General features: G+C 43.0%; 1 protein-coding gene across 5 annotated transcripts in view; it reads right to left on the bottom strand.

Annotated features, from left to right (window-relative positions):
- Window positions 1-10,189: 10,189 nt before the first annotated feature.
- Window positions 10,190-27,284, bottom strand: part of LOC106581345 (protocadherin Fat 3) — a 409,058-nt gene continuing 391,963 nt past the window's right edge. For 3 of the 5 annotated variants that reach the window (XM_045703949.2, XM_082966726.1, XM_082966725.1), the window contains 7 exons: window positions 23,082-23,235; window positions 21,625-21,898; window positions 20,816-21,266; window positions 20,167-20,280; window positions 18,162-18,221; window positions 14,696-14,731; window positions 10,190-13,437 (listed from right to left, as the gene is read on the bottom strand). In XM_045703949.2, the coding sequence (XP_045559905.2) occupies window positions 12,740-13,437; window positions 14,696-14,731; window positions 18,162-18,221; window positions 20,167-20,280; window positions 20,816-21,266; window positions 21,625-21,898; window positions 23,082-23,235 (1,787 nt within the window). In that variant the 3' untranslated portion in view covers window positions 10,190-12,739. The remainder of the gene's footprint in view (window positions 13,438-14,695; window positions 14,732-18,161; window positions 18,222-20,166; window positions 20,281-20,815; window positions 21,267-21,624; window positions 21,899-23,081; window positions 23,236-27,284) is intronic. The other 2 variants (XM_045703954.2, XM_045703957.2) reach the window with 1 other exon arrangement.

The raw sequence follows: 27,284 nt of genomic DNA, 5'->3' as shown, positions 1-27,284 counted from the left end.
GCAAAGTGTGATTTCCCAGTAAGGTTATTTTTAAATCTGGCAAGTTGATTGCGTTCAAGAGATGTAAATCTATAATTCTTTAAATGACAATATAATATTTTACCAATGTTTTCTAATTTTAATTATTTAATTTGTGACGCTGACTTGACTGCCGGTTATTGGAGGGAAACGATTTCCTCAACATCAATGCCATAGTAAAACGCTGTTTTTGGATATAAATATGAACTTGATAGAACTAAAAATGCATGCATTGTCTAACATAATGTCCTAGGAGTGTCATCTGATGGAGATTGTAAAAGGTTAGTGCATCATTTTAGCTGGTTTTATGGTTTTGGTGACCCTGTCTTTGACTTGACAAAACATTACACACAACTCTTGTAAATGTACTGTCCTAACATACTCTAAATTTATGCTTTCGCCGTAAAACCTTTTTGAAATCGTAAAACGTGGTTAGATTAAGGAGATGTTTATCTTTCAAAGGGTGTAAAATAGTTGTATGTTTGAAAAATTTGAATTTTGACATTTATTTGGATTCAAATTTGCCGCTCTTGAAATGCACCTGCTGTTGATGGAGTGCACCACGGGTGGCACGCTAGCGTCCCACCTAGCCCATAGAGGTTAATCGCGTAATAATAATTACAGAGAGTTATTTGATAAACATGTCTTCAGTTAATGATGCCACAGACACAACAGGACCCAACCGGACCCCAGGACCTAACCAGACTCCATGGGACCCAACCGTACCCCAGGACCTAACCGGACCCCATGGGACCCAACCGGACCCCAGGACCTAACCAGACCCCAGGACCTGACCAGACCCCATGGGACCCAACCGGACCCCATGACCTAACCAGACCCCAGGGTGGGGGACCTGTGGGAACCAGACCCCAGGACGTAACCGGCTGACATGAAAAAGTGGATGAAGCTACAGGACCAAGCTGTTAAACTGTTTTTGTCACAATAAGACACAGGGAAGTCTGTTCGACAATGCAGGGCTGTGAGGGGAGGGGAGGGAGGGAGGGAGAGGGTGAGAGAAACTCTGAGCTGTAGTATTTTCACAGCCAACAGTGAGTTGAGTTGGCTCTCAAATGACTGTGGTCCATTATGCCAAACATCTATAAAAATTACACTCTGTAACAAACAGTCTTTTGGCGGCGATACCTAAAACCCCGGACATTACATGCCCTCTTCAGGCTCACCCTAGAAGCCCATTATAAAGGAAGTAATCTTCAGGATCCTCAGTGTCCACAGCGTCTACTCATCAGTCTTTCTCCCCTTATCCATGAACGTAGACCCAGAGGTCAGGTGGGGGTGAAGTGGTGATCCTCTCCCAGGCTCACCTGACAGTAGGCAGGGAGCGGGGATGTGCAGGGCAGGTGGATAAAAGCCTGCTGCTCTCCCGTAGGGGGTTCATGTCTCCACGCTCTTACTGAACTAACCACTGATGACAGGCGGCCCAGTATTACCTCCCCCCTCCCTCCCTCTCATCTCCCTTCCCCCTCTCCTCTCCCTGCCTCCCTCTCCCCCTCCTCTCCCTGCCTCCCTCTCCCTCTCATCTCCCTTCCTCCTCTCCTCTCCCTGCCTCCCTCTCCCCCTCCTCTCCCTGCCTCCCTCTCCCCCTCCTCTCCCTTCCTCCCTCTCCCTCTCATCTCCCTTCCTCCTCTCCTCTCCCTGCCTCCCTCTCCCCCTCCTCTCCCTTCCTCCCTCTCCGCCCTCCCCCGTCATCCATCTCATGGATCATGTTAATAAATGATGCCCCCAGACAGCGTTTAATAGAGTGAAACACTGCCGGCCAGAACCATGGAGAAGGTGTCACCACTCTCCTTTCAAACCGCTCAGCAACATGTTAAATTAATAACGAGGAAACCGTTTAAGTCAATGAGCCACCTATCCTGTCTTCTGCACCTGCAATGACAGCTAACAGCCCTGGGAGAGATGGCCACAGAGGTGGCCACAGAATGAGAAACACAGTACGGCTGCTTAGGTAGCATCTACATATGAAAGGTGCTTATCCAACCCTGACTGGTGTACTCAACATGCTACTACGTCAACAAGTTAACATGCAAACCTTTTTTTCCCCATTCTTTATATAATGGTCATTAAGCATAGTCCAGATGAGCTACAGGCACAAACAGTTGATGAGAGTAATTTTCTGCCCACCGTTACTGGAATCGGGTGAGTTAGTGCTGGGCCGGAACAAAAGCGTGCAGACCCTGTAGCTCCAATTGTGAACGCATTTAACTGTAACACACACACACACACACACACACACACACACACACACACACACACACACACACACACACACACACACACACACACCCACACCCCACACACACACGCACACACACGGCTGGGGGATGGCAAGCCGCCAGTTTAATTTACTTGTGGTGGATCATCACTTTGCCCGTACAGTAAAGTGAAGGACACCATTGAGTCGTTTGATTGGCTGACTCAACACGGAAAGTCCAAAAGGGAGTAAAAGGGTCAGGGTGTAGGCAGTGGAGTCTCTGGGACTGATCCCATGCTTGTTCTAAATAAAATCGAAATAAAATTCAGTTTTCTTAGGCCTTTAAATTTGTCTATATACTCTGTCCTCTGTATTTGTTTTTTGGAGGCAGTACAGATGTGAGAAATCCCTCTAAGAAGCTTACTGTCCGCTTTCCTTTTGCTAGGCTCCGTCTGGACCGGTGATAACGCAGGGAGAGAGAGAGACTATTAATGTGGACACCGGCTTCTAATTCCACCCTCAATATAACACTCATTATGTCTTCATCTAGATGGGAAAGGAGTGTTTAAGACACTTTTACTGAGAGGGGAGTGAACTCAGCACCCGGAAAATACACTGCTGGGTTGATGATGAATAAACACTTGTTTTGTTTGTCTGGCAGAGAGAGAGACTCGGGCGAAACAAAAAGAGTCTCTCAGGTAATCACCTACGCCACAATGAATCTGCATGGAAAGTGGTAAAGAAATTGGAGAGAGTACGACTTTTGATAGAATACATCCTTAAATTGAAATCCGAGGAGTACTGCTCCAGCCCTTCGAGGGATGCAGTCCCTGCTGGTTTTAAGTTCCCCCTGTTATTTCATTGATCAATCATTGTTATTGATAGGCCATAGATTTCACACACCTGTTCAAATTCTGTCTCATTCCAAGTCAAGGTTGAAAAAGTTTGGAGTTTTCCACAAACGAGTACTCGGAGGCCCTTGAGATCCAGAGTCAAACAACCCTAGTAGAGATCATTCAAATTGGCTACAAGCAGCAGCATTTCTTCCTCTTCAATTCCCTTTCACTCCTTCAACATGACCTCTAACTGCACTCTATGGACATATCATGCAACACATGCCATCGCAGGCTTCACACAAAGAGCTTCAAACCAACATGTTTAATATAATATATACTACTCAAAAAAATAAAGGGAACACTTAAACAACACAATGTAACTCCAAGTCAATCACACTTCTGTGAAATCAAACTGTCCACTTAGGAAGCAACACTGATTGACAATAAATTTCACATGATGTTGTGCAAATGAAATAGACAACAGGTGGAAATTATAGGCAATTAGCAAGACACCCCCAATAAAGGAGTGGTTCTGTAGGTGGTAACCACAGACCACTTCTCAGTTCCTATGCTTCCTGGCTGATGTTTTGGTCACTTTTGAATTCTGGCAGTGCTTTCACTTTAGTGGTAGCATGAGACGGAGTCTACAACCCACACAAGTGGCTCAGGTAGTGCAGCTCATCCAGGATGGCACATCAATGCGAGCTGTGGCAAGAAGGTTTGCTGTATCTGTCAGCGTAGTGTCCAGAGCATGGAGGCGCTACCAGGAGACAGGCCAGTACATCAGGAGACGTGGAGGAGGCCATAGGAGGGCAACAACCCAGCAGCAGGACCGCTACCTCCGCCTTTGTGCAAGGAGGAGCAGGAGGAGCACTGCCAGAGCCCTGCAAAATGACCTCCAGCAGGCCACAAATATGCATGTGTCTGCTCAAATGGTCAGAAACAGACTCCATGAGGGTGGTATGAGGGCCCGACGTCCACAGGTGGGGGTTGTGCTTACAGCCCAACACCGTGCAGGACGTTTGGCATTTGCCAGAGAACACCAAGATTGGCAAATTCGCCACTGGCGCCCTGTGCTCTTCACAGATTAAAGCAGGTTCACACTGAGCACGTGACAGACGTGACAGTCTGGAGATGCCGTGGAGAACGTTCTGCTGCCTGCCACATCCTCCAGCATGACCGGTTTGGCGGTGGGTCAGTCATGGTGTGGGGTGGCATTTCTTTGGGGGGCCGCACAGCCCTCCATGTGCTCGCCAGAGGTAGCCTGACTGCCATTAGGTACCGAAATGAGATCCTCAGACCCCTTGTGAGACCATATGCTGGTGCGGTTGGCCCTGGGTTCCTCCTAATGCAAGACAATGCAAGACCTCATGTGGCTGGAGTGTGTCAGCAGTTCCTGCAAGAGGAAGGCATTGATGCTATGGACTGGCCCGCCCGTTCCCCAGACCTGAATCCAATTGAGCACATCTGGGACATCATGTCTCGCTCCATCCACCAACGCCACGTTGCACCACAGACTGTCCAGGAGTTGGCGGATGCTTTAGTCCAGGTCTGGGAGGAGATCCCCAGGAGACCATCCGCCACCTCATCAGGAGCATGCCCAGGCGTTGTAGGGAGGTCATGCAGGCACGTGGAGGCCACACACACTACTGAGCCTCATTTTGACTTGTTTTAAGGACATTACATCAAAGTTGGATCAGCCTGTAGTGTGGTTTTCCACTTTAATTTTGAGTGTGACTCCAAATCCAGACCTCCATGGGTTGATAAATTGGATTTCCATTGATTATTTTTGTGTGATTTTGTTGTCAGCACATTCAACTATGTAAAGAAAAAAGTATTTAATAAGATTATTTCATTCATTCAGATCTAGGATGTGTTATTTTAGTGTTCCCTTTATTTTTTTGAGCAGTGTATATTCATATAATGAATCTGTGTGTTTCTAAGAAGAGAGGGGGAAAAAACTCAAGGTTATTTGAGCTTAATCTAGGTGAACGTAACGAAGTAAGTTTATAAATATAATCTGTGTAATGATGCTGGTGCTAATCTTAATCTCTTCTCCATAATTCATTCTAATTACACCACTTGTGAGTGCTTGTTTTATTTACGAGCAGAAATATGTGTATGTGATTAAACTTGTCAATATCCTGGCAGTGTGAGGGGATTGGAATAGGGAATGGAATGGAATGGGAACGATATGGGGCGGCATTCCCACACCGATCTCACATCTGGAGCTGGGAAATAGGGATGTACAGATGTAGGATCTTAATGTGATCACCCTGTTGCAGGATACATTTTCTGCAATGCAGGAAATTAAAAACTTGTGTATTTGAGGTTTGAAAATGCTTCTGAAGTCTCTAATTTCCACATAGAAATTTCAGACTTGATGTTCCCTTCCGAGAAATGTATCGAACCCTACAAAAATGTCCATTAATTATAATTCACATAATAATTCACATTTCCTGTTGCTGCAGGATTGTTTTCCTGCTGTAGCAAACTGGCTCAAATTAACAACCTACATCAGTGCTCACTTATCCTTTCCTAATGCACTTTAGTTTTCATTCCCAGGGGAATAAATACAATACGTATAGCTTATAGGTGGTGTCAGACTACATTAAATCCCATTTGTTGTGGCCCGAGGTTGTATCATCTTCTTTAGTAATAACCCACTCTGTTGCTGATTCTGCAAACACAGTCAGATACAGATGGATAACCATCCACTCCATAGCATATCTGAGTAAAAGGTATTGTTCTCTTCCAGATTAGAAAAGGAATGTGTGTGAGTTACTGTAGAAATGATTTACATTGTCAGACCCCCCCAAAGCACTCAGGAAGCTGTTTAAACATCATGCGTCATGTAAATCTAAAAATCTAAACATATTATTGAGAGTAATTTACTGCTCGACCTTGACAGAGAGAGGAAGGGACACACACACACACACATACACGCTGAGTTACTGTAGAAATGATTGACATTGTCAGACCCCCAAAGCACTCAGCAAGCTGTTTAAACATCATGCAAATCTAAAAATCTAAACAAAACAAACCAAAGTAAGCCACTGCTAGACGTTGACAGAAAGAGGAAGGGACACATACACCAGGTCAACGTCATAAGGTCATCCTCACACACACCATGGAGTGTCAGTCAACATAAGGTCATCCTCACACACACCATGGAGTGTCAGTCAACATAAGGTCATCCTCACACACACCATGGAGTGTCAGTCAACATAAGGTCATCCTCACACACACCATGGAGTGCCAGTCAACATAAGGTCATCCTCACACACACCATGGAGCGTCAGTCAACATAAGGTCATCCTCACACACACCATGGAGTGTCAGTCAACATAAGGTCATCCTCACACACACCATGGCTTGTCAGTCAACATAAGGTCATCCTCACACACACCATGGAGTGTCAGTCAACATAAGGTCATCCTCACACACACCATGGAGTGTCAGTCAACATAAGGTCATCCTCACACACACCATGGAGTGTCAGTCAACATAAGGTCATCCTCACACACACCATGGAGTGTCAGTCAACATAAGGTCATCCTCACACACACCATGGCTTGTCAGTCAACATAAGGTCATCCTCACACACACCATGGAGTGTCAGTCAACATAAGGTCATCCTCACACACACCATGGAGTGTCAGTCAACATAAGGTCATCCTCACACACACCATGGAGTGTCAGTCAACATAAGGTCATCCTCACACACACCATGGCTTGTCAGTCAACATAAGGTCATCCTCACACACACCATGGAGTGTCAGTCAACATAAGGTCATCCTCACACACACCATGGAGTGTCAGTCAACATAAGGTCATCCTCACACACACCATGGAGTGTCATAAGATCATCGACTTGCAAAGCAAGAAAAGCCAAACACTGAAGCTGAGAAGAAACCCAATGACAACCCAGAGGGAGTCAGTCAGTTTTGCACCTCTGTCAGTCCTCCACCTCTGTCAGTCCTCCACCTCAGTCAGTCATCCACCTCAGTCAGTCATCCACCTCAGTCAGTCCTCCACCTCAGTCAGTCCTCCACCTCTGTCAGTCCTCCACCTCAGTCAGTCCTCCACCTCAGTCAGTCCTCCACCTCTGTCAGTCCTCCACCTCAGTCAGTCATCCACCTCAGTCAGTCCTCCACCTCAGTCAGTCCTCCACCTCAGTCAGTCCTCCACCTCAGTCAGTCATCCACCTCAGTCAGTCCTCCACCTCAGTCAGTCCTCCACCTCAGTCAGTCCTCCACCTCTGTCAGTCCTCCACCTCAGTCAGTCCTCCACCTCAGTCAGTCCTCCACCTCAGTCAGTCCTCCACCTCAGTCAGTCCTCCACCTCAGTCAGTCCTCCACCTCTGTCAGTCCTCCACCTCAGTCAGTCATCCACCTCAGTCAGTCATCCACCTCAGTCAGTCCTCCACCTCAGTCAGTCCTCCACCTCAGTCAGTCCTCCCCCGTAGTCTGTTCTTCACCTCAGTCAGTCCTCCACCTCAGTCAGTCCTCCACCTCAGTCAGTCCTCCACCTCTGTCAGTGCTATTTTGTGAGTCAGCAAAAGATAGCGAAACCCCTAGGTCTATGAAGCTCAACAAAAAGGAGAAGAAAACTACTCTACTGTGTGTGTCTACATCTCTGTAGACTTAATTTTTTTACTTTATTTTCAAACAACAAAAACTCCAAATGATTGTTTCTGTTGGCTTATAATGCATCAGGAGTTTGTTCTGATGTGACAGTGAACAAAGTGGAATAGTTTTTCGGTGAATAAAGGTGAATGAAAGGAAAAGGTAGATGGGAGGAGACTTCAGAGAGTGCAGCAGAGTGATTGACAGCTAACCTCAGTTTAGAGGTCAACGGTTGAAGGTCAAAGACAGGGCATTGAGGGTTTAGATAGGAAGTCCATAATCAAGGACATTTCCTCCTACTTGTTTCCCTGTATGCCTAGATGTACTGTACACATTGGAACTCATTCTAAAACCGATTGCAGCCCTGAAAAAGAGAAATGTAAGAGAAATTAGCATGACAAAGCTAAACAGCCTACGGAAAGAGAGAGGGATGAGGAAAGAGACAACAGCTGAGAGAGACAGAGAAAAAAATTGAGAGAGATGGACAGACATACAGACAGAAAACATTTGAGAGAAAGGGACAGAGGGAAAAGGTCTCTAGTGACTCTAAGCTATTAATATGAAATTGAGAAAACAACAGGCCTATCTGGTTTCCACTGCATCAATGTGCTATTAATAAACACACTCACTCACACACACACACACACACACACACACACACACACACACACACACACACACACACACACACACACACACACACACACACACACTCACTCCCCTTGCGTGCGCGCGCACACACAAACACATACACAAGAGGTATGGAGGTATTTACAGTTTATAAATACAGTAGTATAAATACTGTAGTATTAATATAGTTAAAAACACTATAGCATATACTATAGTAATTACTGTAGTGTTTTTGCAGACATTACGATAGTATTTACTATAGTGTTTTTGTTTTATTATCTTCAGCATAGAAGTGGGGGTTTTCTCCTTGAGGAAAACTACTGGACAATTATTAAAAGATCACATTTTCCATAACTTGTAGGTAGGTAGATCTGGAATCTAAACAGATAGTGTAGAGCTTCTACTCTTTTCTATAACCTTTAGGGAACACAATATGGTATATACTTGGCATGTAGGTTTCTCACTCATTGGTCGAACAAACTGGTATATGGGGAATGGGTGGAATATATGCTAATGAAATACTGTAGTATTACTATAGTTAAAACAACATAGTGTTTTTGTAGACACGGTAGTGTTTTTGCAGACATTACTGTAGTATTCTACAGTTTACTATGTAATTCTATAGTAAATACTACACATGATCAAGGGATACTAGTGTGCAGTATAGTATTCTACAGTCTACAACTGTTGAAAAACCCACCGTCAATTGACAATCTTATGTGTATTGCGCAATCACCTTTTGCACACAGCCTTGCTCTCTCTCTCTCTCTCTCTCTCTCTCTCGTGGTTTCACGGACTTGAGTTATAAGTGCGCCATTCCACCTGATGCAAGCTGATGTGTGTGTATGCGTGTGTGCGTCAGCTCTATCTATTGGTTCCCACCGTGTATTAATGTATTGTGTACACCAGTGTGCGTAACTGCCAAAAAGTCCAGACACACATGCTTGCATGGATCTCCTGGAATTAGCATTTTCCTTTGTTATACTCTAGTCAAGCCAAGTTAGGCATCTAGTGTTCCACAACTACAACATTCTATAGTAAGCACTACAGTATTCTACAGTACTGTATACTACCAACATTCTATAGTAAGCACTACATGATTGAGGTATACTACAGTGTGAAGTATAGTATTCTACAGGATAGTACAGTTTATTACAGAATTATATAGCGCTTTGTACCACTGTTTACATGGTTTCTATAGCTACTCATAATGTAGTGCTGTGGTCCACTGGGTTGCTAAATGTTTTTCTGTTGTAGTGCTGGACTGTGTACCAATGTATCTCTGTGTAATGTTTTTATGGGTCTGCTTGATGACTTGTGTGGTACTTTAGAGAATTGTTTCCCAACTCCGGTCTTCCAGTACCCCCAACAGCACTCATTTTTGTTGTAGTCTCAGACAAAAACACCTGATTCAGCTTGTTAAGGACTTGATGATTAGTTGACAAGTACAATCAGGTGTGCTTGTCCAGGGCCACAACAGAATATGTGCTGTTGGGGGTGCTTGAGGACCAGAGTTGGGGAAACAGTGCTTTAGAGCAGGGGTCTTCAACTCTTACCCTATGAGGTTTGGAGCCTGCTGGTTTTCTGTTCTACCTGATAATTCATTGCACCTGGTTTCTTAGGTCTAAATCAGTCACTAATTAGAGGAGAACAATGAAAAAATGCAGTGGAACTGGCTTGGAGGTCAGAGTTGAGTTCAAGGGCTTTAGAGCCATACGTGATACTTGCATATAAATCTGTAATTATATCAAGTTACCTTGGAAACAAGTTACCTCGCAAACCTTTTACAGTTAATCAAGTTTAGTCCATTCTGTAACATCATAGGCAAACCTTTTCCATTGCATTGAGGAAGAACTTACACTTGGTTTGATCAAGAACCATTTTATTTTCAGCATTGATTTAAAAAACAAAAAAGCAGTTAAAAATAACTCATTTTGTAAACTCAATTGCTGCAGTTAGATTAGATATATTTTAATACTACCTAAAATAATTGAAAAGGAACAAAAACCAGAGAAAGATATTAAACAAAAAAGAAAAACCACAGGGATGTAATGTAATGCAGGTTTTGTACATGAAATACTGTGGAAGTTTCACCTAGTCTATTGAAAGGCTATTTATCTTTTAAAGCAAAGGTTAATGAAAAAAACAAAAAGACTTTAGTTGAAATGCGACCGGAGGAGGGGAGCTGAGGTTAAATGATTGATTTATCATTGTCTCTTACAGTCCACATTCACATCAAACACAAGAAACTCAAAGAAAGTCAGTCAGGATTGCAATTCAATATCTACAAAATCAGCATTTAAACAACCTAGCTATGTACACTGTACAAAGATTTTAACACAAACTTACATCTTTTACAAAAAAATCTTGCCCGACTGGATCAGGCATATTATATTCCAAAACAACTCCAAGTCCAATACAACTCCAAGTCCAATACGACGCTGTTTCGTTATCTGTCCAGATGTGTGTAGAATACAAGTCCAAAACTCATCTGTTTTGTTATCTGTCCAGATGTGTGAAGAATACAAGTCCAAAACTCATCTGTTTTGTTATCTGTCCAGATGTGTGTAGAATACAAGTCCAAAACTCATCTGTTTTGTTATCTGTCCAGATGTGTGTAGAATACAAGTCCAAAATACAAGTCCAAAACTAATCCGTTTTGTTATCTGTCCAGATGTGTGTAGAATAAAGCCGATGTTAGCCTTTGTTTATTTTTATTTTTTAAGCAGACAGAACCAAAATGTAACACTGCAACTGACAAGACCCATGATGCAACACTGCCTAGCCGCTGTGATTGGTATGGGATGCTACATTATTATATTATTTTCCCAGAATGTATTTGCATTGTGCATGGACCCTACTTCTCATCTATCAGTCAGTCTATTGCTGTTATGGCTTTGGGAAATTCTGGAGTGACTCTATGAAACCTGCTCAGTGCAAAACAACATGGGAAGAAAGAAAGAAAATAAAAGACATTGAGCTGCATGCTGGGAAATGTAATAGCTCAAGCACACTCAATGTGAATTGTCAATTTTCAATGTCTATTTGAAAATCAGGGACTTTTGTGAAAAAACAATCACTAACACAAAAATTCCTCAGTGCTTATTATGCTAATTTCACTGGCCCAGAATTGACATATTATCATAATGCCCTTTGGAGGATTTCAATAATATAGCATGTTTCATGTAATAATCATGAAAACATAAAACATCAAAAGATACTAGTGCAAAACAATAAAGATCATATCATCATTAAAGCAAAATTAGCGACTTGGCAGGATAGCAGTTTAGCATGTGGTGGGACAGAAGGATTGCTAAACTCTCATGGCTTCACAGGCCTGATTTCGGGGAAGGAGGTCTGGACTAAGGGTAATATTAAACATATTCCACATTCATCCAAATAGCATTCTTAGAGTGGATAATAAAAAAAATATCTTCTTCTTCCATTTCGATTGCACCACTATGGTAATTTTACTATTTCACAAATTCTGTACAGGTTATGTATGAGCGGATTTGTACAAAATAAAAAAACTAGGGAAAAAAAGACACAAATCTGACAGGGGGGAGTTCCCCCCCAAGTGAATTGCATCGTGGTTAGGGGAAAGTCCACTGGGTCTCTGTGGGTGAGCAGGTGTAGTGAGAGGTGGGACAGGGGAGCTGTGTGGAGCGTGCAGCTAACAATCACATCTGCTATGACAGAGAAGGCCATATCACAATACTGACCATTCAATTACAATATTGTCCCTTTTCATTTTTTTCCAAACATTCTTAATCTTTTGTTTATTGGTTAGCTCATCCATTTTCTCTGCAGTTGTCTCTTAAAAGTTTGTATTTTTTTCACTTTAATCTTTCTTATTCACATTCTCACCCTGTTTTCATTCCTACTCAACATATCGGGTAGGCTTTATGTTCCTGCTATGGAAGAGTATAACACTCAGCTGACCTTGACACGGGCCACTGCTAAGGTGATCATAACCAGCTATAGGTACTAATGTGCTATAGGTACTAATGTGACAAAACACATTGCTTTCCATTGTATGCGGCTTGGTATTATCTTAAGGGGTAGTGGCTTAAGGGTAGTGGTTAAGGGTAGTGGCTTGGAATGAGGGAAATTAGTTTAAGGATAAAGCCTGCAATGGGTGAAGTGGTTTAACCATGTGTATGTGACCAATACAATTGGATTTTAATTGATTTAAGGTTAGTGTTTGCAAGTGGTTGAAGGGTTAGGGTGGGTACTGTTTTGATAATGTAGCCACTAGCTAGCAGTGTGTCCATTATACACCAATCATTCCTCTCTGAGCAAGGACCTCCTTCTCTCATAACTCCATCTCGACACACTACTGTAACAGTCTCTGTTCTGCTCTCCTGCCCATCCCGTCCCTTAGCCAGTACTCTTGTCCCCACGGAGGGGCCCAGTCAGACCTCAGTCTGTTGCTGCATCTCTACGGTGTATGTCCCACCCCGGTGGAGCTCATCCGTACTGTCAAAGTCACTACCGCCCGCCTCCGAGTCGTCAAAGCCGCAGGGCGCCGACAGGTCCGAGGCCGATGACGCGTTCACCGACAACCTCATATTCAGCGACACATTATCTTCCATGTCCCCGCCTCCCGGCGTGATCACCCTACCCACAAAAGTGCTGAACTCCTCCCCTCCGGGCCCGCCTTGCCCCACCTCCCCCAGGGGCAGCTGGTGTGGGGGCAGGTATTGGCTGGGGTGGAAGTGTGGGCGGGGAGACCTGTGGCGTCCGGTGCTGCCACTACCACTCCCACTCAGGGTGCTCTCCTTGGAGGCGGGCTGGGTGGTGGGAAGGGTGTCGTAGGGGTTCCCCTGGTACTCCTCCAAGGGAGTAGGGAGGGGAGGAGGGAGCTGGTCCTGGGTCAGAAACTCCTCCTCATGGGGAGGGGGGAAGTCACTGTCGATGTCGTAGCCCCCGAGGTAGTAGTCTGACTCCAGCTCCCGGGCGCTGCCCCCCAGGCGAGAGCTGCCCCCCAGTCGGGAGGCTGAGGCAACCATGTCTCCGTGGCCCCCTAGGCCGCTGGCCTCGTAACTGGGCACCTCTTCGATGTCGGGTAGCCGTGAGTTGGGCATCCAGTCAGACGTGTCCCAGTGATACGCTGGAGGAGGGAGAGACAGTTAGATTACATTTAGCAAACGCAATCTCTGCCAACATGCCCGATGGACAGTTAAAATCTGCAGGTCCATCAGTTAGTGGACAACTACAGTCTCGCTGCAGAGGTCCATCGGGCATGTTAGTGGACCACTACAGTCTCTCTGCAGAGGTCCATCGGGCATGTTAGTGGACCACTACAGTCTCTCTGCAGAGGTCCATCGGGCATGTTTGTAGACAACAAAAACACAGTTAGACGTCAACCACAGCACGGGGAACATCCTGTACAGGGAACATGTTAGCTGTGTTTGAAGGTTTCACAACATGCAGGAGGGAGGCCTGGGAACGTCAGGGGTCACAGGTCAAAAGGTCATAGCATGCCAGGGTTCAGGAGGAGTCAGGGTGGCACTTCGGGACAGCCAAGCCATGGTGAGAGATCAGCGGTTACTAACCGATGGGATCATTCAAAGTAAAAAAAACGCATCACAGCTTGATATACCTCCACATGTTAACACAACTGTTTCACAAAGCATTAAACTGTAAAATACTAAAGAAAAACTAAGAAAGGAAATAGAAACAGTACGCACATCAAAGGAAATTACAAAACCAAAGTGAGAAGCACTAAAAAGTTATATCCATCCTGACAAGTTCAAGAAAAGCTTCAGACAACAAATCTCAACAAAGCAACGTCAACGAGGACAAACTCATTAAAAGCAGTAGAAACGTCAGTCACATGGAGTAACAATGAAACAACACATTCGGAGGTGGGATGCAAATGCAATGCAGTGAGAGGATCAACCATAACATGTCACGGGCAGCAGGCGAAAGCAATGGAAAGCCAAAATTGGCCGAACTGTGGAGGGACGGCAGTGAGGTGCGTTGGCGAGTGAGAGAAGCCTCTCCACCCTGGCAACGTGACATCTCCAAGGATGCATCAGGGCTGCTCAGTCAGCAGAACAATACTGTGACTGGTGCTAACACATGCTGGGGTGTGTGTGTGTGTTAGCAGGGGGCCAGGAGTAACAAATCACACAAACACAGTGAGCTGGGATGGAGACTGTGAAGAGGGGGGGTGCAGTGAGATGGAGAGGGAGAGAATGGGAGAGAGCGCGGATGAGAGAAGGAAGAGGGAGGGAGCGAGAGAGAGAGAGAGAGAAATTAAAAGAGAGAAGAAAGGAGCTAGGTGAGATAGTGAGATTAAGAGGGAGAGGGAAGTAAAGGGAGCGATGTGAGATGAAGAATAAAGAGGCGGGGAGGGGGGTCACCTCTGTTGTAGCTCTGACCTTGGTCCATGACTGACACTGTCAGGTGGGAGAACAGGAGAAGAGAGCGCTTTAGCGTGTTAGCGTGTATTTGTGAGTGTGTGTTTGTGTTAGAGGTGCCAAACAGGTGTTGGCATGGATTAGGACCGGACCATAAGAGATTTGAGGGGGGTAATATGTCAGTTTCTTTATGTATGTGTAATATGTCAGTTTATTTATGTATGTGTAATATGTCCGTTTCTTTATGTACGTGTAATATGTCAGTTTATTTATGTATGTGTAATATGTCAGTTTATGTATGTATGTGTAATATGTCAGTTTATTTATGTACGTGTAATATGTCAGTTTATTTATGTACGTGTAATATGTCAGTTTCTTTATGTACGTGTAATATGTCAGTTTCTTTATGTACGTGTAATATGTCCGTTTATTTATGTACGTGTAATATGTCAGTTTATTTATGTACGTGTAATATGTCAGTTTATTTATGTACGTGTAATATGTCAGTTTATTTATGTACGTGTAATATGTCAGTTTATTTATGTACGTGTAATATGTCAGTTTATTTATGTACGTGTAATATGTCAGTTTATTTATGTATGTGTAATATGTCAGTTTATTTATGTACGTGTAATATGTCAGTTTATTTATGTACGTGTAATATGTCAGTTTATTTATGTACGTGTAATATGTCAGTTTATTTATGTACGTGTAATATGTCAGTTTATTTATGTACGTGTAATATGTCAGTTTATTTATGTATGTGTAATATGACAGTTTATTTATGTACGTGTAATATGTCAGTTTATTTATGTATGTGTAATATAGTTTATTTATGTATGTGTAATATGTCAGTTTATTTATGTACGTGTAATATGACAGTTTATTTATGTATGTGTAATATGTCAGTTTATTTATGTATGTGTAATATGTCAGTTTATTTATGTATGTGTAATATGTCAGTTTCTTTATGTATGTGTAATATGTCAGTTTATTTATGTACGTGTAATATGTCAGGTTATTTATGTATGTGTAATATGTCAGTTTCTTTATGTACAGTATGTGTAATATGTCAATGCACATGTTGTGAGTTAAACTCTGATTCAGCCCTAACCTTTTGTCAGCCTGTCCCCTGATGTGTGTGTGTGTGTGTGTGTGTGTGTGTGTGTGTCTGTGTGTGTGTGTGTGTGTGTGTGTGTGTGTGTGTGTGTGTGTGTGTGTGTGTGTGGTGTGTGTGTGTGTGTGTGTGTGTGTGTGTGTGTGTGTGTGTGTGTGTGTTGAGGCTTGCCACTTCAACACATGAGTTCCATGTAAGCTAGGTATTTGGATGTGTACTGAAAATATAAAGCCTACAGTATGTGTGTACTAGAGGTCGACCGATTAATGGGAATGGCTGGTATTTTTGGACACCGATTTGGCCGATTTATTTTAATGTATTTTTAATTTAAAATAAAAAAATTTTTTACACCTTTATTTAACTAGGCAAGTCAGTTAAGAACACATTCTTATTTTCAATGATGGCCTAGGAACGGTGGGTTAACTGCCTTGTTCAGGGGCAGAACGACAGATTTTTACCTTGTCAGCTCGGGGATTCGTTTTTGCAACCTTCCGGTTACTAGTCCAACGCTCTAACCACCTGCCTTACATTGCACTCCACGAGGAGCCTGCGTGGCAGGCTGACTACCTGTTACGCGAGGGCAGCAAGAAGCCAAGGTAAGTTGCTAGCTAGCATTAAACTTATAAAAAACTATCAATCTTCACATAATCACTAGTTAACTACACATGGTTGATGATATTACTAGTTTATCTAGCGTGTCCTGCGTTGCATATAATCGATGCGGTGCCTGTTAATTTCTCATCGAATCACAGCCTACTTCGCCAAACGGGTAATGATTTAGCACTGTCGTTGCACCAAACCTAACCATAAACATCAACGCCTTTCTTTAAAATCAATACACAAGTATATATTTTTAAACCTGCATATTTAGTTAATATTGCCTGCTAACATGAATTTCTTATAATTATGGAAATTGTGTCACTTCTCTTGCGTTCTGTGCAAGCAGTCAGGGTATATGCAGCAGTTTGGGCCGCCTGGCTCGTTGCAAACTGTGTGAAGTCCATTTATTCCTAACAAAGACCGTAATTAATTTTCCAGAATTGTACATAATTATGACATAACATTGAAGGTTGTACAATGTAACAGCAATATTTAGACTTAGGGATGCAACCCGTTAGATAAAATACGGAACGGTTGCGTATTTCACTGAAAGAATAAACGTTTTGTTTTCAAGATGATAGTTTCCGGATTCGACCATATTAATGACCTAAGGCACGTATTTCTGTGTGTTTATTATATTATAATTAAGTCTATGATATGATATTTGATAGAGCAGTCTGACTGAGCGGTGGTAGGCAGCAGCAGGCTTGTAAGCATTCATTCAAACAGCACTTTCGTGCGTTTTGCCAGCAGCCCTTCGCAATGCTTCAAGCATTGAGCTGTTTATGACTTCAAGCCTATCAACTCCCGAGATTAGGCTGGTGTAACCGATGTGAAATGGCTAGCTAGTTAGCGGGGTGCGCGCTAATAGCGTTTCAATCGGTGACGTCACTCGCTCTGAGACTTGGAGTAGTTGTTCTCCTTGCTCTGCAAGGGCTGCGGCTTTTGTGGAGCGATGGGTAACGATGCTTCGAGGGTGGCTGTTGTCGATGGGTAACGATGCTTCGAGGGTGGCTGTAGTCGATGTGTTCCTGGTTCGAGCCCAGGTAGAGGCGAGGAGAGGGACGGAAGCTATACTGTTACACTGGCAATACTAAAGTGCCTATAAGAACATCCAATAGTCAAAGGTATATGAAATACAAATGGTATAGAGAGAAATAGTCCTATAATTCCTATAATAACTACAACCTAAAACTTCTTACCTGGGAATATTGAAGACTCATGTTAAAAGGAACCACCAGCTTTCATATGTTCTCATGTTCTGAGCAAGGAACTTAAAAGTTAGCTTTTTTACATGGCACATATTGCACTTTTACTTTCTTCTCCAACACATTGTTTTTGCATTATTTAAACCAAATTGAACATGTTTCATTATTTATTTGAGGCTAAATAGATTTTATTGATGTATTATATTAAGTTAAAATAAGTGTTCATTCAGTATTGATGTAATTGTCATTATTACAAATAAAAATCGGTATCGGCATTTTTTGGTCCTCCAATAATCATTATCGGTATCGGCGTTGAAAAATCATAATCGGTCGACCTCTAGTGTGTACATTGAGATTACATACAAGCCATGTATTTTACACCATAGCTGAAGTACACGATCTTCAAACAACAGCACTGTCATGGTATTGTCATGGATAGCATTGTCATGGCATCTCATAGAGAGAGAGAGAGATAAGTACAGGGAGAAGTAAAGAGAGCGTCAGAAGGATAGAGAGAGTGAGAAGGGTGGATGAGACATGGTACCTTCGTTTTCAATAGTGGCGACTGCATCATTGACCAGTCGAATAACGGTCACTATGGAGGCTTGTTGGAGAGAAGCAGAGGGAGGAGACACGATTTGAGACACAGGAAGTTGACAACAGGTTCCCAGGAAACAGAGCTACTATTGGCTGAAGATGGGATAAACACTAGGGCCGTGTAGTATGGGAGGTGTCTGATCAAAAGCTACATATGGAACCAGACTTAGAAGTCTTACACTTTTAGAAAAAAAGGTGCTATCTAGATCTCAAAAGGGGTTTTAGGCTTTCCACATAGGAAAACCCTTTAGAGAACACCTTTTGGTTCCAGGTAGAACTCTTTTGGGTTCCATGTAGAACCATTTCCAATGAGGGTTCTACATGGAACCCGAAAGTGTTTTTTCTTCTTGGAACCAAAAAGGGTTCTACCTGGAACCAAAAAAGGTTATCCTATGGGGACAGCCAAAAAAAACCTTTTGGAACCCTTTTTTCTAAGAGTGTAGGAGGGGACTAACACAGAATCCATGTGCATTTGCTCATCCAAGTATTGGAGAGTATCCCCAGCAAGAACGACACACACACACACCACACACACACACACACACACACACACACACACACACACACACACACACACACACACACACACACACACACACACACACACACACACCACACACACACACACACACACACACACACACACACACACACACGAGGTAGGGCTGTGTTCAGAGAGACGAGAGATAGATTGTTAAATTATGTTTTGAAGACATTCAGTGAAAATCAGATAAATCCAAAAATAAGAAGAAAGAGAAAGAAAGAAAATGGAATTAATATAATAATGACATCAGATCATATCCACTGGTGCGGTCGTTCGCACTGATTGGTCTGCTGCAAACTGTTCTGTGGCCTGATTGGCTAACATCACAGTCAGCTATGTGAAATGTGATCATATTGACAGTGAAACGATTCCATTAATTATGAATGAATGAAGCATCAATGTTGATACGTCAACATTGCATTTCAGCTATGTAGTCTAGTACATAGTAGCAACACACTATGATTATGTAGATTCACCATGGTGATAGCAGTGATTTTTGCAGGATGATCTGAGTGATCCATGTTGATCCAGAAATAACAACTTCTAGGCTAACTCTCTAAGTAAAAAGAACTACTGCTGACTTTTTTCCAATAGCAAAACTCCACAAAGTCCACAACACAACATAAGTTACATAACAATACAAAACACAGATAACACAACACATAAACAACCACCTAAAACCTGAAGTGGCTTCTGCCAGCAGTTGGAACTGGAGCATCAACGACTACAACCATAGAACGCCACGGAAGAGAACAACATGTGTTTGAATGCATAATGACGAAACGATGACAAGTTAACAAACACAACACAGCGGTGTGGATGGAAGCGTAGTGTCACTCCTCTTAGGTCAGCTTGCTGTCTGTCTGCACACTGCACACTCTCTCACTTCCAAATTAAAACACAATTTGACAGGTGTGGAAATTAAAAAGTTAACAAAATCACTAGAATAAAAATGAGAGAAAAAAACCTCCAGGAATTAACACAGACAAATGATATTAAACACATGTAAACAATAAATCAACATGATTTGAGGACAAATAAACTCACACTGGATGTTAGTGTTTCCTGAAACACCTTTATAACACAGCAGGAGTAAATGCATTTGTTGGAGAGAGGGTTTAGGAAACAATAAAACACTCTATAAATTCCCATAGTTATTGTTGTTGTTAATCACAGCATCTCTTTTACTAATGCCCTTCCACAAACCACCTCTGACTCCACCCCCTGTCCCCTATCTCTTTGGTGTGCTTTAGGGAGCTTTGGCCATAATGCTTTCACATCTGGTTCCTCTGAATGTGCCGACATTAAAGGGTTATGAGGGGTTGTTATCGGACCAGACGGTAGACTAGCTCACTGTCGTTATGGGTGTGGCCAGAAAGAGTTACGAGAAAGGAGGGGCGTGTCTTACCGTTGTCATCGCAAGAGTCGGACTGGAAGGAGCTCAGTGATTGGACCTCAGAGTTGCTGCCCTTGTTACTCCCTGAGAAACAGGTCATCTCTTCGCCCATATCTACCATTTTACCTGCTGGGAGAGGTCAGAGGTTAGGGCATCAGAGGTTAGGAGGTCAGAGGAAGTTGGGAGCAGGCCAGGGAGAGTTGGCCCTCTGCAAGGTTAGTCACAGAAGAACACAGGCTCGTTAGTACCAGGGCTGTCTTTGTTGAGGCACACATCACACACACACCTCGGCTCCAGTGATAACAATGATGGCACGGAGAGCTAGACACACACACACACACACACACACACACACGCACTTATGATTTGGGAATCAAAGCCAGCTCATAATTAGGATGGTCTTGATAAAGTGAACGTGATGCAGTCTGACTATAGTTCAGTGTAATATGAATGAATATGGAAATGGTACAACAAAACCCTCCCCCTCCAGGGTTCCTGGAAAAGAGAATCACTTGGAGGGATACACATTCACAAACGAACATTTGAATATATGCATGAATGCACACACACAAGACGAAAACAAACACGTATGAACAAAGACTGTACCACACACAAACAGGTTCAAACGCATCATACTATGCCCCCACGCACACACACTGACCCTCGTCGCTGTCCCAGGGGCTCTTGCGGATGGAATCACAGTCGGAACGGCAGGGCGAGACAGGTGGTAGGTTGGGTGCCACGCTACACACCACCACCCCCCTCCGCGTCGTGCCTCCCAGAATCCTGGGTGACTCTGGGTGGAAGGTGCTCATCTCATTGTGTTCCACGCCTCTCCCGTCCGCCATCTTCTCCAGCGTGGACCGTGGGTCGCCTTGGAAACAGGGTGTGTACGCCATGGGCCTCACAGGCACCTGGGGCGGGCCGATCATTCCGGCTCCTCCCCCTATCACCGTGGCGCACAGCCCCGCTTCGGCGTACAGGTTCAAGGGGTCTCCCGGCGTGCAGCGCAGGGTCTTGAACTGAACCCCGTTGACCTTGTTTAACAGAGCTGCTGTTGCTGGATCTTGGACCAGCGTCAAGTTGTTACGGGAGTAGTTCTTCTGGAACACCTGGACACAAAATGTTTTTATTGTATTTCTTGTAAAACAATATATAGTATTACAGATGTAGGATCTTAATTTGAGCCAGTTTGTTGCAGCATGAAAATAATCCTACAGCAGCTGTAAATGTGAATTATTATGTGGATTACAATTTATGGACATTTTTGTTGGGGTTGATAAAACATTTCATAAGAGAAAATCAAGCCTGAAATTTCAACGTGGAAATTAAACATTTCAGAAGCCTTTTAAACCTCAAATACAAAACAAGTAAAAAAAATTATCCTGCAACAGGGTGATCAAATTAAGATCCTACATCTGTAAAAAATAAAAACACACAAGAATAAATCAAACAATACAATACAGATACCTTCTTGCGGAAGGCGATGAAGAGGATGATGAGGGTGACGATGACGAAGAGGACAACAGCGATGCCGATCAGTTCTTCTTTCCCCAGCACGGCGTGTCCAGCCTGCATGTCTGGTACCACCACAGGCCGCAGGCCACAGCGCTGGCCCACAAAGCCCGCCGTGCAGTTACAGTAGAACGAGCCGTGCGTGTTGACGCACACACCGCCGTTCTCACATTCTGCCTCGCCGCCTGTGGCTCTGCCCCGCTCACACTCGTTTACATCCTCCTCGCACCTGGAGAGGGTGAATGGAGGAACGGGGCAGAGGGGTTGTTAAAACTCAGTTTGGTAATTAGTTTGGATAGTTTGACTTACAGATGCCTCTAGAGAAAATACACTCCAAAAATGATCCTTGAAGTAGGTGAATGTCAATACATCAGAATCTTTAATAAACTGTTACATACAGATAGTTTGTGGGTCATTTAATACTTGACTGACTAAAAGTGAGGAAGACTCTCCTTTCATTTGGAGGTGGGAGGAGAGTGATGTAGAGAGGGAGATAGAGGACAGCTCAGGGACTCCTAGTCTCATATGCTCACTATTAAATAACAACAACACTGAGATTGACTTTCCTGATCTTCCTCATCTGAAATTAAAATGGCTTTGATGATGGAACACAAGCTTCTGGCGTGTGTGTGTGTGTGTGTGTGTGTGTGTGTGTGTGTGTGTGTGTGTGTGTGTGTGTGTGTGTGTGTGTGTGTGTGTGTGTGTGTGTGTGTGTGTGTGTGTGTGCGTGCGTGTGTGTGTGTTGGTTTGTTTGTGTGTGTGTTTGTTTGTGTGTGTGTGTTTCAGCGAGTAAGAAAAGTGTATACATGAGTGAGCTTGTGGCTTTGAATCTTAGCCTTGATATGTAATGTAACACAGTGGAACACCCCTAAACCCCCTGGAGAGAAGTAGACAAGCAGAATGAAATGTCATCTTCTTTACTCTGTCAACTCTTTGAGTGAATCTTTAACAAGCTGCAGGCAGCTTGGGGCTCTGGCTCTTCTGCTCATCTGCCTATCATTGTAGAGAAAAGCTGGTTTATACTGCCACCTAGTGAGAATGATGAGACATTGCGTTCACAGAGGGCTTTATTACATACTTTATATATGACATACTTTATATTATATCTACTACTTGGGCCAGTAGGCAGCTGAACCAGCTAAAACAAACAGCTAATTTAAAAGGTGGGTGTTTATGTGTGTGTGTGTGTGTGTGTGTGTGTGTGTGAGAGAGTGAGTGAGTGAGTGAGTGAGTGAGTGAGTGAGTGAGTGAGTGAGTGAGTGAGTGAGTGAGTGAGTGAGTGAGTTAAAGGGTGTCGTTGTGTCTGTCATATTCTGTTTGTCTGAGACAGTCAACTCCATGGGTATGTGTTCAGGACAGGAGTGTGTATACTGTATGTATACAGTGTGATCATTAGTGTGATAGTAACTTACGTGGTGCCCTGGAACCCTCTCCTGCAGCTGCAGAGGAAAGCGTTGCCGATGGCTTTGCACACACCGCTGTTGAGGCAGGGGTTAGGAACGCAAGCTGTGATCTCTGTCTCACAGCGCCCTCCAGTGTACTGGGGACTGCAACTACAGGCAAAACCTAATACAAAGAGAGAAGAGGCAAAGGGACAGGAAAAGACAGGAATAGAAAGGGAGAGAGAGAGAGAAGGACAGAGTGGGAGAGAGAGATAATGAAACATTAGCAGAGAGAGAAAAGAGACGGAGAGTAAAAAGAAAAAAGGAAGGAGAGTAAATTAAGTACTTTTACATTTGAGTCATTAAGCAGATTCTCTTATCGGGGGAGACTTACAGTTAGTGCATTAATCTTAAAATAGCTAGGTAGGACAACCACATATCACATTAAGTACATTTTCCCTCAATAAAGTTGCTATCAGCAAAGTCAGAGCTAGTATGGGGGGTGTAAAATTAAGTATTCTGCATACAGGTGTAGAGTAGTAGTGCTATAATTCAACAAAGCAGTCAGACCATCATAGCAGATTCAGAACACACACACACACACACACACACACACACACACACACACACACACACACACACACACACACACACACACACACACACACACACGCATACACACATTTACACTCCATCACACACACTCCCTCACACACACACACACACATTTACACTCCATCACACACACTCCCTCACACACACACACACACACACACACACTCCATCACACACACACACCCTCACACACACACACACACTCCCACACACACACACAAACACACCCTCAGACACACATTCACACACACACACCATCACACACACACACACACACACACACACACACACACACACACACACACACACACACACACACACACACACACACACACACACACACACACACACACATTCACACTCCATCGCACAAACACTCCTACTCCATCACACACTCAACACTAGAAGTCAACCGATTATGATTTTTCAATGCCGATACCGATACCGATTATTGGAGGGCCAAACAAAGCCGCTACCGATTCATCGGCCAATTTTTTTTATTTATTTGTAATAATGACAATTACAACAATGCTGAATGAACAATGAACACTTTTATTTTAACTTAATATAATATATCAATAAAATCAATTTAGTCTCAAATAAATAATGAAACATGTTCAATTTGGTTTAAATAATGCAAAAACAAAGTGTTGGAGAAGAAAGTAAAAGTGCAATATGTGCCATGTAAAAAAGCTAACTTTTAAGTTCCTTGCTCAGAACATGAGAACATATGAAAGCTGGTGGTTCCTTTTAACATGAGTCTTCAATATTCCCAGGTAAGAAGTTTTAGGTTGTAGTTATTATAGGAATTATAGGACTATTTCTCTCTATACCATTTGTATTTCATATACCTTTGACTATTAGATGTTCTTATAGGCACTTTAGTATTGCCAGTGTAACAGTCTGTCCCTCTCCTCGCTCCTACCTGGGCTCGAACCAGGAACACATCGACAACAGCCACCCTCGAAGCAGCTTTACCCATGCAGAGCAAGGGGAACAACTACTCCAAGTCTCAGAGCGAGTGATGTTTGAAACGCTATTAGCGCGCACCCCGCTAACTAGCTAGCCATTTCACATCGGTTACACCAGCCTAATCTTGCGAGTTGATAGGCTTGAAGTCATAAACAGCGCAATGCTTGAAGAATTGCGAAGGGCTGCTGGCAAAACGCACGAAAGTGCTGTTTGAATGAATGCTTACGAGCCTGCTGCTGCCTACCACCGCTCAGTCAGGCTGCTCTATCAAATATCAAATCATAGACTTAATTGTAATATAATAAACACACAGAAATACGAGCCTTAGGTCATTAATATGGTCGAATCCGGAAACTATCATCTCGAAAACAAAACGTTTATTTTTTCAGTGAAATATGGAACCGTTACGTATTTTATCTAATGGGTGGCATCCCTAAGTCTAAATATTCCTGTTACATTGCACAACCTTCAATGTTGTGTCATAATTACGTAAAATTCAGGCAAATTAGTTCGCAACGAGCCAGGCAGCCCAAACTTTTGCATATACCCTGACTCTGCGTGCAATGAACGCAAGAGAACAAACACAATTTCACCTGGTTAATATTGCCTGCTAACCTGGATTTCTTTTAGCTAAATATGCAGGTTTAAAAATATATACTTCTGTGTGATGATTTTAAGAAAGGCATTGATCTTTATGGTTAGGTACAGTCGTGCAACGATTGTGCTTTTTTCGCAAATGTGCTTTTGTTAAAACCTGTTAGGGATAGGGGGCAGTATTTTCACGTTCGGATGAAAAGCGTGCCCAGAGTAAACTGCCTGTTACTCGGGCCCAGAGACAAATATTTGCATACTATTAGTAGATTTGGATAGAAAACACTCTGAAGCTTCTAAAACTGTTTGAATGATGTCTGTGAGTATAACAGAACTCATATGGCAGGCAAAAACCTGAGAAAAATCCAACCAGGAAGTGGGAAATCTGAGGGTTGAAGTGTTCTATCTAATCCCTATCCAAACTACAGTGTCTGTGGGGTCATATTGCACTTCCTAAGGCCTCCACTAGATGTCAACAGTCTTTAGAACCTTGTTTCATGCTTCTACTGTTACTGGGCAGAGAATAAGAGCCCAGTCAACCAGTGGACTGCCTGAGACCAAGGAGTTGTTTACTGCGCGAGCACGCAGGCACGCCGCTCCTTCTTTTTCCTCTGTAATGAATACGCTATTGTCCGGTTGGAATATTATTGAATATTAATGTTAAAAAGACCCTAAGGATTGATTGTAAACATCGTTTGACATGTTTCTACGAACGGTAATGGAACATTTTGACTTTTCGTCTCTGGTTTTGCGCTTGTGCATTTTGCCTTTGGATAGTGATCTGAACGCGCAAACAAAAGGAGGTATTTGGACATAAATATGGAGTTTATCAAACAAAAATAAAATTTATTGTGGAAGTGGGAGTCCTAGGAGTGCATTCCGACGAAGATCAGCAAAGGTAAGTGAAGATTTATAATACTATTTCTGAGTTTAGTTGACTCCAGAACTTGGCGGGTAACTGTATAGCTTGCTTTGATGGCCTGAGCTCTGTACTCAGAATATTGAACAATGTGCTTTCGCCGTAAAGCTATTTTTTAAATCTGACACAGCGGTTGCATTAAGGAGAAGTGTATCGTCAAAGGTTAGTGATTCATTTTAGCTGTATTTCTGGTTTTTGTGATGCCTCTCCTTGCTTGGAAAATGGCTTTTTGTTTTTTCTTGTCAAGTTGATGTCCTAACATAATCTAATGTTATGCTTTCGCCGTAAAGCCTTTTTGAAATTGGACAATGAGGTTGGATTAACGAGATTATCTTTAAAATGGTGTATAATAGTTGTATGTTTGAGAAATTTGAATTATGAGATTTTTGCTGTTTTGTATTTCGCGCCCTGCTATTACATTGGCTGTTGGCGAGGGGTTCTGCTAGCGGAACTCCTGTCCATAACAGGTTTTAAATCATCCCCCGTTTGGCGAAGTTGGCTGTCTTTGTTAGGAAGAAATAGTATTCACACAGTTCGCAATGAGCCAGGCGGCCCAAACTGCTGCATATACCCTGACTCTGTTGCAGAGGTGACACATTTTACCTAGTTAAAAGAAATTCATGTTAGCAGGCAATATTAACTAAATATGCAGGTTTAAAAATATATACTTGTGTATTGATTTTAAGAAAGGCATTGATGTTTATGGTTAGGCACACGTTGGAGCAACAACAGTCCTTTTTCGCAAATGCGCACCGCATCGATTATATGCAATGCAGGACAGGCTAGATAAACTAGTAATATCATCAACTATGTGTAGTTAACTAGTGATTATGATTGATTGATTGTTTTTTATAAGATAAGCTTAATGCTAGCTAGCAACTTACCTTGGCTTCTTACTGCATTCGCGTAACAGGCAGGCTCCTCGTGGAGTGCAATATAAAGCAGGTGGTTAGAGCGTTGGACTAGTTAACCGTAAGGTTGCAAGATTGAATCCCCAAGCTGACAAGGTAAAAATCTGTCGTTCTGCCCCTGAACAAGGCAGTTAACCCACCGTTCCTAGGCCGTCATTGAAAATAAGAATGTGTTCTTAACTGACTTGCCTAGTTAAAAAATATTATTAAAAAAAATATATTAAA

This window comes from Salmo salar, chromosome 20 (assembly GCF_965601325.2).
Source record: "Salmo salar chromosome 20, fSalSal1, whole genome shotgun sequence".
Lineage (NCBI taxonomy): Eukaryota > Metazoa > Chordata > Actinopteri > Salmoniformes > Salmonidae > Salmo > Salmo salar.
The sequence above is the reverse complement of the archived record's forward strand: the minus strand, read 5'-3'. Positions and strand labels throughout refer to the sequence as shown.